The 12563-nt window shown below is 46.7% G+C and overlaps 1 protein-coding gene and 1 long non-coding RNA gene across 4 annotated transcripts in view; one reads left to right on the forward strand and one right to left on the reverse strand.

Annotated features, from left to right (window-relative positions):
• The window catches only part of Cdkl4 (cyclin dependent kinase like 4), a 36659-nt gene that overhangs the window by 17434 nt on the left and 6662 nt on the right, over positions 1 to 12563 (reverse strand). Inside the window, exons 3-4 of the mRNA XM_052186456.1 lie at positions 9476 to 9548; positions 3876 to 3966 (exon numbers count right to left, since the gene is read on the reverse strand). Of these exons, the coding sequence (XP_052042416.1) occupies positions 3876 to 3966; positions 9476 to 9548 (164 nt within the window). The remainder of the gene's footprint in view (positions 1 to 3875; positions 3967 to 9475; positions 9549 to 12563) is intronic.
• Positions 15 to 9262, forward strand: LOC127687642 (uncharacterized). 3 transcript variants are annotated; one of them, XR_007978443.1, is made up of 3 exons: positions 15 to 167; positions 720 to 798; positions 8471 to 9262. It is a non-coding gene; the product is annotated as an uncharacterized LOC127687642 (long non-coding RNA). The 3 variants fall into 3 exon arrangements; XR_007978441.1 differs by lacking the exon at positions 8471 to 9262 and adding an exon at positions 1924 to 6548; XR_007978442.1 differs by lacking the exon at positions 8471 to 9262 and adding an exon at positions 1924 to 6548 and having other exon boundaries at positions 724 to 798.

Below are 12563 nucleotides of genomic sequence, written 5' to 3' on the forward strand. Positions count from 1 at the left end.
AGAAGAACATTGGGCAGGGGAACAAGTTAACATCTCATGACCGCAGCACCTCTGACCCACTCCCTGGAGCAGCGGCTCAGTCAGAGGAAGTGGTTCTCCTGACACCGAGTAAGACCTTCACTGTACCAAGGAGAACACTCTAGCTGGAGAATGAAGACCTGTCCCAGGTCGGTGTGAGAATTTCTGTCACCACACTTAAGTTTACGCCACTGTTTCTATTTTTCTTAAATACGTTAAAAAAAATTATGTACATTGGTGCTTTGCCTGCATGTATGTCTGTGTGAGGGTGTCAGATCCCCTATAACTGTAATTATAGACAGTTGTGAACTACTATGTGGGTGCTGGGAATTGAACCTGGGTCCTCTGGAAGAGCAGCCAGTGCTCTTAACCTCTGAGCCATCTCTCCAGCCCCTCTTGTTTCTATTTTTCATCAGCACAGTGCTTGTCGTTGGCTAAACTGTGTTGACTCCAAAAAAAACATAGGTTTGAAGTCCCAGTTTCTGGTACCTGTGAATCTGACCTTGTTTGGAATAGGTGTTATTGAGTTACAGTGAGGCCATTGTAAAGGTGGACCATGAATCCAGGGGCTGGTAGGAGTCCGGCGCAGGGTGGGAGGTTGCGGGGGGGGGGGGGATGTATACATGTATGAGTGTGTGCAGCCAAAGATCAACCTCCGGTGTCATTTCTCAGGCCAACGTTCCTTTTGTTGTTGTTTTAAGACAGGGTTTCAAGCATCCACGAGAGGCCTTGAACTCCTAATGCTCTGCCCTCTCTACCTTCCAAGCCCTGAGATCAGAGGTGAGCCGCATACCTGGTTCATGTGTGCTAGGTGGGCATGTCAGCATCTGAGCCACACCCTAACCCTTACCTTGGTTTGAGACTGAGACTCACTGTTACCGGGAACTTCCCAATCTGCTGAGGCTGTCTGACCAGACAACCTCAGGGATCTGCCTGTCTCTGTCTGCACAGCACCAAGATTATAAGTGAGCGTACAACATAATATCTAGATGTTTATTCTTTTAAATGCGGGTTCTGGGGATTGAACTCAGGTCCTCGTGGTTGTAGAGCAAACGATTAACCATTTGAGCTGTATCTCCAGTCCCAGGGTTGGCACTCTTACAAGGTGGCCTCAGGGACACAGAGCAGATGCTGAGGGGTGTGGCTGCCAGGTGGAGAACAGGACAGCCTGGGTGCAGGAAGGAGCCTCCCCCTCCTGGAGCCCCCCAGGACCGAGAGACCACATTCTGCTGCTTTAAGCCCAACAGGTTGTGGCTGTCCACTCCGGCAGCCATAGAGACCACTGGCGTCCTGGATGGCGGCACCTGGTGATTCTCTGTCTATATTTATCTTTCGGGATTATTGTGACAACTTGGTTTGTCTCCTTGGACCATGAGTCATTCCTGTCTGACAGACTATGGAGAGCTGGGGAAATCTCCCTGCTTAGACACATCCTACTGCCCTGAGGGTCGCACTGCCCTTGGTCAGGTGGGGGGAACCCAGTCCCACCATACTACCTGAGCTGGAAGTCTTGGAATCCTAGTTTTGCTCCTCTGAGGCTATGATGGTCAATTCCAATAGGCTTTTCGGTGGCAAGAGTCACATGGGAGAAAATTGGTAAAATAGTGGCTTGCAGGAACTGGCGAATGGGTGCCTGCTTTTTAAAAAAGTAGGTCTGGGCCAGTGAGATGGTTCAGTGGGTGAAGGTGCTTGCAGCCAACCCTGACAACCTGAGTTCTATCCTTGGGAACTGCATGGTAATAGGAGAGAACCCACTCTGCCAGGCTGTTCTCTAACTCCACAGTGCTCTGTGGGGTGCACACACTCTAAATAAATGTTTTTCTTTTCTTTCTTTTTCTTTTCTTTTCTTTTCTTTTCTTTTCTTTTTCCTTTCCTTTCCTTTTTCTGTTTTTCTTTTTGAGACAGGGTTTCTTCATATAGCCCTGTCTGCCCTGGAACTCTCTAATAGACCAGGGTGGCCTCTAACTCACAGAGATCTGCCTGTCCTTGTCCCCCAAGTGCTGGGATTAAAGGTATGTGCCAGACAGTTATGTGTTTTGTTTTGTATGTTTGAGACAGGGTCTTACTATGTAGCCCTGGCTGGCCTCGAACTCATAGACATCTGCCTGCCTTGCCTCCTAAGCTCAGGATTACTGAGCCACTACAGCTTGAGACGAGATTATGTAGCTAAGGCTGACCTGGAAGTCTATCACACTGCTTCAGCTGGAGAGACAGGTGTGCATTATTATACTCGGGTGACAGTTCTCCTTAGTAAGGGACACACAGGTAGCAATCTGACTACCACAAAGGACAGTGCAGAATCCAAGGGTCACAGCTCATCAATCAATAGTCCCCACAGCCAGAACAGAAACCAACCTTGACCGCTGCGGCTCTTTTATAACATTACATAAGCTTATTTACTTAATTTTTTTTTTTTTTGAGACAAGGCCTTGGGTAGCCCAGGCTGGCTCAAATTCCCTATGTAGTCTAGGATGACGAATGACCTTGAACTTCTGATCCTCTCTACCTCCTAAAGTTCTTGGATCACACTATGTGATCCTCCACACCCAGTTTCCGTAGGCCCTCGGCATGCTAAGCAAGCACGCTATCAACCCAGCCCCAGCGCTCGCTCTTCGCTGTTTCCCACTCACATTGCCTGTCTATGCTTATGGTGTCTTGCACATTTTCTTTCTTTTTAAGTTTGGTGTGTGCATTTGAGTATTTGTATACAGCAGGTGGACGCACGCGCGTGCAGGTCAGAGGACAACCTCCGGCATCAGCCCTTCCTTCGCCTTCTTTGTTTGAGGCAGTCTCTGGTTTTCTGCTGCATCCTTGAGGCTATGTGCCTGTGAGCTTCTGGAGTTCCTATCTCAGTTTCTCATCTCGTCCCAGGAGCGCCAAGATTACAAATGCGTGCTATGCATTCAGCATTTACATGGCTTCTGGGAATTCAAATTCTGACCCTCAGACTTGTGTACCCCAGGCTGGCTCAAACTCCCTATGTTGTTAGGACAGGTGCTCTACCCTGAGCCATCTTTCTGAGCTTTGAACATTTCCTAGTGTCACCAACAAATCTGTGACCATCATTTCTAACCGGGATCTTGGACTCCATGAGATGAACAGTGATCACGCAGTTCTTGCCTTAGGAGTTTGTCATTTGTCAGTTTCTCTTTTCAGCCACAGTACAGGACTTGAGAATCATCTGGGCCCTACTGCTTTGCACCAAAAGTACATCAGCCTCAGGGAAACTTGGCCAGTTTTGTTTCAGCCTGGCCCTTCTTCTCCACGTCTCCTTTGGGTGCCATTGGAGTCCTGAGGATTTGCAAAGCCCACAGTAAAGTATGTGTTGCTAACGTGGGTTCCTGTACGCTTAGAGAGAACGAGTTATCTCTCCCTCTCCCTCTGGTCCCTCACTGCCTGGCTGAGATACTTTGTCTTTGTACTGCCTCTGAATCCTGGAGGCGCTGTAATTTCCAGCTGACTCTTAGAGCATCACCATCTCTGTGGAGCTCTTCCAATCACTCACGCCCATGTTGCCATCTCTCTCCAGAGAGCCATCTGCCTTAGTGCTTCATGGCTACCCGTCTTGTTTTATTCGTTCATCTCCTTTACTTTAGGTTATACGTGCCCGTAGAGCAGAAAAGCAGCTTATGATTCCTTTCCACTCCTGTGGTGCCAAGCACGCAAAGATGTCCCCTAATAAATTCTAGCTGAATTGTCAACTTACGCTGAATGGGTAAAATGAGATTTTTTTTCCCCATCTTTGAATAAATAATAAGACCTTTAGCATCTATCCATTAGCTTAAGTAAAACTATGAATGACACCAGTTTCTAGTCATCTGAATTAGGCAAAATAGGTAAAACAGGATTGTACTTACTTAGAATCCGTGCAAATCCAAAGTCACAAATCTTTATCACTCCTTGCTTGGTTATTAGGATGTTTTCAGGTTTTACATCCCGATGAATACACTGCAAGACAATATTTGATCAATTATCCGAGCCATCAAAATGACAAAGAATCAACAGTGCCTATTAGTCTAAATGTTAGATACATACATGGCTTACAATTGAAAAACAAATAGATATCACCTGCATTTTTCTGGAAAAATTTAAATTGTCAATTTTTATGTATAAATCTTGTCAAGTAAAAGAAACTTTATCTAAATGTCAGTATATTATCAAAGAGATTAAAACTGTAATTGTTAGCTGGAGAGTGTTGGCACATGCCTTTAATCCCAGCACTCAAGAGGCAGAGGCAGGAGGACCTCTGAGTTAGAAGCCAGCCTGACTGATTTACAGTGTGAGCTCCAGGACAGCCAGAGCTACACAGAGAAAACCCTGTCTCAAAAACCAAAACCAAACCAAACTGATAAAAAAAAAACAAAAACAAAAACAAACCTAAACTATCACTGTTACACGAGGAAACTCTCTGTCTGGATCTTTTGAAGAGAGGAACAGTATACGGTGACTTTGTTCACATCCTGCTGTGCTGTCTGAACTTCAGTGGAAGACGAAGACACAGGAGGAACAGGAGAGTCCATGTGTCTTCACCACGAGCCGCGGCTACTCATGAACCACGGTGCGGTGTGAATATTGATCACAGGGCTGAGAAGCTGGAAGCACAAGGGCAAACCCCAGCAACACTGAGATGACAACAAAGGTGTGTAAGGAAAGCAGCGCAGTCAGAAGACATTTTAATCTTGGGGTCGTTAAGTTTGTCTAGAGACTCTTATTCTTATTTGCTAGTGAGAATGCTCAGCAGATAAGGGAGCTCACGCCACAAATCTGGGCACCTGAGTTTGATCCTTGGAAGCCATGTGACGGTGGAGGGAGAGGATCAGCTCCACAACGTTGACCTCTGGCCTTTCAAATGCACACTGTGGCATGCACCACCTCATCGTGAACATATAGACAATAATCATACTAAGAAAGCATCCATTTTTAATAGCGGCCATATGAAGGGGGCCATGGTTCAGCCCCAGCAAGCAGCAGAACTCAGCAGCTTCAGCCTTGTGCATCTGGCTTTATAGTCAAGGGGAGAAGGAGACGACTGGGATAACTGATGCTGGTTAGCTGGAGCTAAGAAATTAGTGGTGATTAAGAAGAGACCAGCATCATTGGGGTGAGATCTGGAAAGTATTTTCTAAGAATACAAGGAAGCTGTGTTTCAGAGATAGCCAAGGTTGTACCGTGTGCTGCAACTGTACTTCGTAATGTGTAAGAGTCACCCAGATGGAGCTGGTTTTGAAGGCATGAAGGGGTCACGGAGACTAGCTGAGGCTCTGCACTGTGAGAGGCCACGGAGGGCCATTGGTGAAGATGCAGCCTTGATCGCAGTTGAAGACCTAGGACTGAAGGGGTCATGCAAAGAAGTTGAGGCTCGGCACCATGAAGAGAGCCCATGAGAGGTTACTGGTGAAGCCTAGTTGCAGCAGAAGACCCCAGCATATTGGAGATGCCAGTACCATGGGATGATCACCAAGAACAGCAGCAGCAGTGGAGTGGTGGCAACCTGAGCCTAGAGCCCACAGAGGGCAGAGCTGGAGAAGTGACCAGAAAATCATCTGTGGATCCCAGACTATGGAACAAGAAGATATGAAGTTGAAGTCGCTTTGGTGACCCCAAGATTCTTGAAATGCCAGAGCCGTGGGATATCTGCCGAGGAAAGCTGCTAACAGGGAGTGGAACCAGCCCAGGAGAAAGACGTGTGTTGCTGTCTACAAAGATGAAAAAGGAGTTGGAGATCTGAAGGCTGCTTTGACATCAGCCATGGAGATGCAGAGTTTGGAGTTTGCCCAGCTCGTTTCCTATTTTGCTTTGGGGATTACAGTTAAGTGATTGAATGAATCTCAGAAGAGACTTTCAACTTTGGACTTTACACATTGTTGAAACTGCTATAGACTAATGGGGACTTTTGAAGTTGGACTAAATGTATTTTGCATTATGCTATGTTTAGGTATGGCCCCTATAGACTCATGTTTGGACAAGTCTATAGGGGTCAGGGAGTAGAATGTGATAGTTTGTATATGCTTGGCCCAGGGAGTGGCACTATTAGAAGGTATGGCCCTGTTGGAGTAGGTGTGTCATGTGGGTGTGGGCTCTAAGACCCTCACCCAAGCTGCCTGGAAGTCAGTATTCTGCTAGCAACCTTCAGATGATGTAGAACTCTCAGCTCTGCCTGCACCATGCCTGCCTGGATGCTATCACACTCCCACCTTGATGATAATGGACTGAATCTCTGAACCTGTAAACCAACCCCAATTAAATGTTGTCCTTATAAGAAAAAAAAATAGTGGCCATAGATAGTTAAAGAGATGTTTGCAGTATTTTAAAGTATAGGATATGCTCTTTCAAATGGAGATGTAATGTTCGTTGCATTAAGCTACAGTAATTACTTGGTTACAATCAGGTGTGAAGGTTGAATGACTAGCTAACCCATTATCCTATCTATCCAATTATTCAATAGTATTTATTGAGCACCTTTTATATAAGTGATCTATGTTAAGCATCAAAGAAATTTAAATAAAAAGGAAGAAGCAGCATGAGCCTCAGACATTGTATCAGTAATTTGCATCAAGAGAGTGTCTTGGTGTACAGATAAAAAGCACAAACACTTGTGGTAAACTGTGTTTTTAAAAACCATCTTAAAAGGTCTGGAGAGATGGCTCAGTGGTTAGGAACACAGCTACTCTTCCAGAAGACTCAAGTTCAATTCCCAGTACTCACAGGGTGGCTTACTAACAACTATAGTTTGAGTTCCAGGGGATTCAGTGCTTTTTTTTTTCTGGCCTCTGCAGGTACTAGGCATGCATGTGGTGCAAAGACACACATGCAGGAAAATATTTATACACATAAAAAAGTTAAAAACCAGCTGGGCGGTGGTGCCGCACGCCTGTAATCCCAGCACTCTGGGAGGCAGAGGCAGGCGGTTTTCTGAGTTCGAGGCCAGCCTGGTCTACAAAGTGAGTTCCAGGACAGCCAGGGCTATACAGAGAAACCCTGTCTCGAAAAAACCAAAATCCAAAAAAAACAAAAACAACAACAACAACAAAACAAACAAACAAACAAAAAAAGGTTAAAAACCGTGCCTATTTCTACATCAGCTTTAGGTGAGCATTTTGTCTTCTGTAGCACCGTGGAAAGCCAAAGACTAGTTCCATCCAACATCACCTTTTCTAAGAATCTAAAGGCAAGAACTGAGTCACAAAACCAGGACCTTGTATACAGCACCCCTCTCCAGTCATAGGAAATGAAGGGTTTTGCTTTGCTCTAGTGGAAATTTCAGTGGCTTTTTAAAAACTAAAGAGAAAACTCCACAGCCTCAGTAATAGCTCAGGCCTTGGGGCCTCCCCTTGGGCTGGATCCCACTGTGGGCCTGCCACTGGACCTCCTTTCCCTCAGGCTCTTCTCCAGTTTTATCCCTGCAGTTCTCTCAGACAGGAACAACTATGGGTCAGAGTTTTGACTGTGGGATGGCAACCCCATCCCTCACTTGATGCCCTGTCTTTCTGCTGAAGGTGGCCTCTACAAGTTCCCTCTGCCCACTGTAGGGCATTTCCTCTAAGGTCCCTCTCTCCCTTTGAGTCCTGAGAGTCTCTCACCTCCCGGTCTCTGGTACATTCTGGAGGGTCCCCACTCCTCCCTCCTGAGGTGGCCTGTCTCCACTCATTCTACTGGCCCTCGGGGCTTCAGGCCTTTTCCCTCACCCAATACCTAATCTTGTTCCCTCTATGAAGTGCTCTCAAAAAGGGGACAGCTCTCCAAAAGACCCAAGAAGCAGCTGAAAGAATCAGATGCAGATAACTACACCCAACCAATGGACAGAAGCTGCCCACCCCTTTGGTTGACTTAGGGAAAGGCTGGAAGAAGCTGAGAAGTCCCCCCTGTAGGAAAACCAGCAGTCTCAATTAACCTGGACCTCCAAGATCTCTCAGACACTGGACCAACCAGGCAGCATACACAAGCAGACATGAGGCCCCCCAACACACATACAGCAGACTGCCAGGTCTGGATTCAGAAAAGTTACCAAACCCTCAAGAGATTGGAGGCCCCAGCAAGTGGGGAGGTCTGGTGGGGTAGGGGATGGGGGGGATATGGGAACATCCTCATGGAGGGGGGATGGAGGAGGTATGGAATGTGGAACAATCAGAGGGTGGACCAGGAGGCAGATAAAATCTGAAGTGTAAAAAAAAGATTAAATAGGGGCTGGAGAGATGGCTCAGCAGTTAAGAGTACTGACTGCTCTTCCAAAGGTCCTGAGTTCAAATCTCAGCAACCACATGGTGGCTCACAACCATCCGTAATGAGATCTGACACCCTCTTCTGGGGTGTCTGAAGACAGCTACAGTGTACTTATTTATAATAATAAATAAATCTTAAAAAAAAGATTAAATAAAATTAAAAACAAACAAAACTAAGGAGAGCTTTCCTAAGTATTTCCTATTTAGTTACCCAATCTTATTTTCTTTTCCAGTGATCCCAACTACCTTGATACTGTCATCTTGCCGGCATCAGAACTGCCCACATGAGTGTCAATACAGTCATGACTAGGTATACCAGATGTCTTGCTTTGGCTTGCGCTGAACATGGACAGCCCATGCACTCATGCCCCCAAGCCAAGCCAACTTACCTCTGTATGCATGCATGCATGCATGCGTGTTTCCACCAACTGAATTCACTCACACACACACGATTGAGTCCCAACCAACCACTTACACTCACATATACACACGCATGCATGTGACCCCAAACCAATACAACACAGGCAGGCACGCACACATGCATGCTCCCATGAACACATAACATATGCCCCCATGAACTCAACTCTTACACGCATGCGCATGCTTGAGCCCTCAACCCAAACACACACACATACACACACACACACACACACACACACACACACGCCCGCGCGCGCACTCGCGCACGTATGCATGCAAGCACTACTCGCAAGTACTATACGCAAGCACGCACGCACGCACGCAAGCACATGCACGCATGCACGCACGCACGCAAGCACTACACGCAAGCATGCACGCACGCAAGCACTACACGCAAGCACGCACTATACGCAAGCACGCACTACACGCAAGCACGCACGCACGCAAGCACTACACGCAAGCACGCACTACACGCAAGCACGTACGCCTGTGCAGTACATACACGCGCATATGCTAGAGTGTGCCCAAAAGTCCTGTGGTGAGAAGAAAGCCGAACAAGTGCCATGGTGCACCTGGCTATAATATATAAAATTACTTTAACCCAATTTAAACAATTCTAGGAATCAATTCTGTGGTGGAGGGAAGCATTAAGTCCACACAATTTTGAATTCACAAGCTGTCATAACTTAGTTCTCATGGAACTAGGAGACTGAGCTCTTCCCATGGCACTTGTTTTGATTTTAGTCTTCAGGGGCTTCTTTCTTTACTTCAGAAGAGTCCCTACAGAGAATGTCCCAGCATTGGAAAATGGTACTCACATTATGTTTGTGGCAGAAGTTAAGGGCTTGAAGGGTTTGCCATAGCACACTTTTAATCACTCCATCAGAAACTCTGGAGAGAAAGATCAACAAGAGAAATGAAAACGCGGTCCCAGGAGCAAGGGCTGGGAGTGGGGTGGGGCAGGGGGCGGGGCAGGGGCGGGGCGGGGCAGGGGAGGGCGCACTGTGCCGTAGCCGGGCACTAGAATCTTTCGAAATTATCTGCATGGTTGTTCTGCCTGCTTGCATGTTTGTGCACCACATACATGCCTGGTGGGGAATACCACAGCGGGCGCTGTGTTACTGGGTAAAAGCCACACAGCTTGCACAAGGGAGAGGTCAACACCCAACCAGGAGCCCAGAGAGAATTAAAAGTCGTGAAAGAATACAAGGCTATGAGCTGGTCTTGGTGGAATCAGCTTTCTAAGTGACAAGTTACTTGGCTGGTTATTGTTTACTGGGGAACAGGGGATCTGATCCTCTTGCCTCTACCTCCTAAGTTGAAGGTTATTCGTAGTTACATAGCAAGACTAAGGCTAGCCTAGGCTGCATGAGACTGCCTCAAATTAAAGAGATATTCACGTGATTACTGGGCACTAAACCTACTTCTTTGTCTTTTTATTCCTCCTTTTCCTTATTAATTTTTTATGGGGTGTGCATGCGTGATTGTGTGTGTGTGTGTGTGTACACAAGTGTGTGCATACAAGTGTATACATATATAAGGTGGTTCAAGGTTGGTGTCCGGAATCATCTTTGATTGTTTTTACCATGAGACAGTCTTTCAATCAAACCGAGAGTCTTCATCTGGCTAGCCGTGCTCCCCGCTTGCTTTGGGGAGCCCACCTCTGCCTTTAATGCTGGGATTGCAGGTGGTTGTGGTATTTACACAGGTTTCTAGGGATCCAGACCCTGGTTCACGTGCTCCTTGTCAAGTGCTTAACTGCTAAGTCATTTCCCCAGCCCCTTGCTATCCGTTATCATTTTTGGATTTCTCTCTTTCCCTCCTTCCTTCCTTCCTTTCTCCTTTTTCTTCTCATTTGCAGGTTTTTTTATAATTCATTTTTCTTATACAATTTCACATATATGTATGCACACACATCAAATCATTTAGATAACATGTCCATGAATATCCTCACCACCCTCCCACTTCTGACACACCTGACATACTCCCCCATCCCCACTTACACTTTTTTCCTTTGTGGTCACTGTGTTTAATCAGGTGGCTAGCGCCAGTCTTAGCCGTTACCTGCTCGGTGTGTCCTGTCCTGTTACAGACCGTGCAGATCTCTTTCTCGTGTGCTGTTTGTGTATTCAGTTATGCTGATGTACCTGGGACTGTTGTTTTCAGAAACTAGAGACCCAAAGGTTTAATTTGTATATTTAAATGTTATTTTAAAGATTTTATATATATACTGCAGCTGTCTTCAGACACACCAGAAGAGGGCATCAGATCCCATTATAGATGGTTGTGAGCCACCATGTGGTTGCTAGGAATTGAACTCAGGACCTCTGGAAGATCAGAGTCCATGTTCTTAACCACTGAGCCATCTCTCTCTCCAGCTCCCATATATTTAAATTTTAAATGATAGTTTAATTTGCTCATTTTGGGTGCGTGCATGTGTGTGTGTGTGTGTGTGTGTGTGTGTGTGTGTGTGCCTGTGCCTGTGTGTGTATGTGTGTGTGTGCATCTGTCAGTAGCATGGAGACACTTGAGGGAGTGAGCCTTCTGCTTCCATCATGGGGATCCCTGGCCTTGAACCCAGGTCATCAGTTTTGGCCCTGGGAACAAGGTGCTGGCATGTGAGGCTGCTCTATTCAGGAAAATAGATGTGTGTATGTGTGGGGGGAGGGGGTATTTTCCTCAGAGCCGTTCCTTATCGCAGGGCCTCGTTATAGTAGCCTGCCCTTGACAGTTAGGTACCTGGTGGCAACCTTTGACTCCACTCCTAATTATTAATATTACAAGATACCTAATTCTCAGTATAAATTTGTTTCCATATGAAATATCTATTCCTGTTTCCTGTATGAATTTTGTTATAATTTTGCCCATGCCCACCCTTTCCTAGCCAAACCTGCAATGATAGCTTTTCTTTTTTATCACGTGGAAGGGTGCCCATGGCCATCCGGGCACGGAGAGGCGGGGTCTTCAACTTCACACCCCACTATGCTACTTTCTACCATTGTAACCACAGAGAGTTGGGAGCTTCCATTTTCTCCTGTGTGAAAATGGGATAACGCTGTACACTCCCTGAGAAAGCGAGAGTAGTGAGCTCCCACCCAAATACTCCCGCCTAACATCCACTTGTGTTCAGGAGGTGACGGTCTGAGGTCGGATGAAGTCAGTAGACATGACCACATTCCAGGCACAGTGACCAGAGGTCTGAAAGGTAGAAGTTGCTCTGGGGTGAGAAAGAACCAGGAGTTGGGGAATATTAGGCAGAAGCAAGGTAGAGTCCCACAGAACTTTCCAGAGCCTGGACTTGGCTCTAAAATCAACGCCATCGAAAGAATCAAGCAAGAAATGATACGGTACTAGGAAGTAAATGTGAAGAAATGGATTAGGAAGCTGATGGAGCAACCCAGACCACACAGATGGTGAGAGTGGTGGGGGGAGGGGTGGCTTCAGCCTTCAGGGACCGGCCACAGGCACTAGGCAGCATAGGATCCTGGGTGGGCATCCAGAGAGACTCCCAGTGAGGGGACCTAGGAAACAAGGCGGGTATGAGGGGCCAGAGATGTTTGAGAACCCTGACTGCTAACGTCATTAACGAGAAACCAAGTACAGCTAATTCAATAGGGGTATCGGTCATCAATAGCATAGGCAAAGCTTTCTTACTGGGACATCATGGTTCTGTCCACTGAGCTCGGATGCCAAGGAGGCAGAGTCCACTGCTGGGAGAATGGTACGCACTAGGGACGGACCACATCGATCTTACAGAGGAGATGGAACCGTAGGGACTGTAGGGACACACCAGGACCAGACCGGAGAGCATTCCAATGCTCTTCCGCTGCAGGCAGCAGTTTTCAAACATTACGGAGTGAAATAAACCCTCTGTAGAAATTGGCGGATACTTGGTGTGTAAGTATT

This window comes from Apodemus sylvaticus, chromosome 6 (assembly GCF_947179515.1).
Source record: "Apodemus sylvaticus chromosome 6, mApoSyl1.1, whole genome shotgun sequence".
NCBI lineage: Eukaryota > Metazoa > Chordata > Mammalia > Rodentia > Muridae > Apodemus > Apodemus sylvaticus.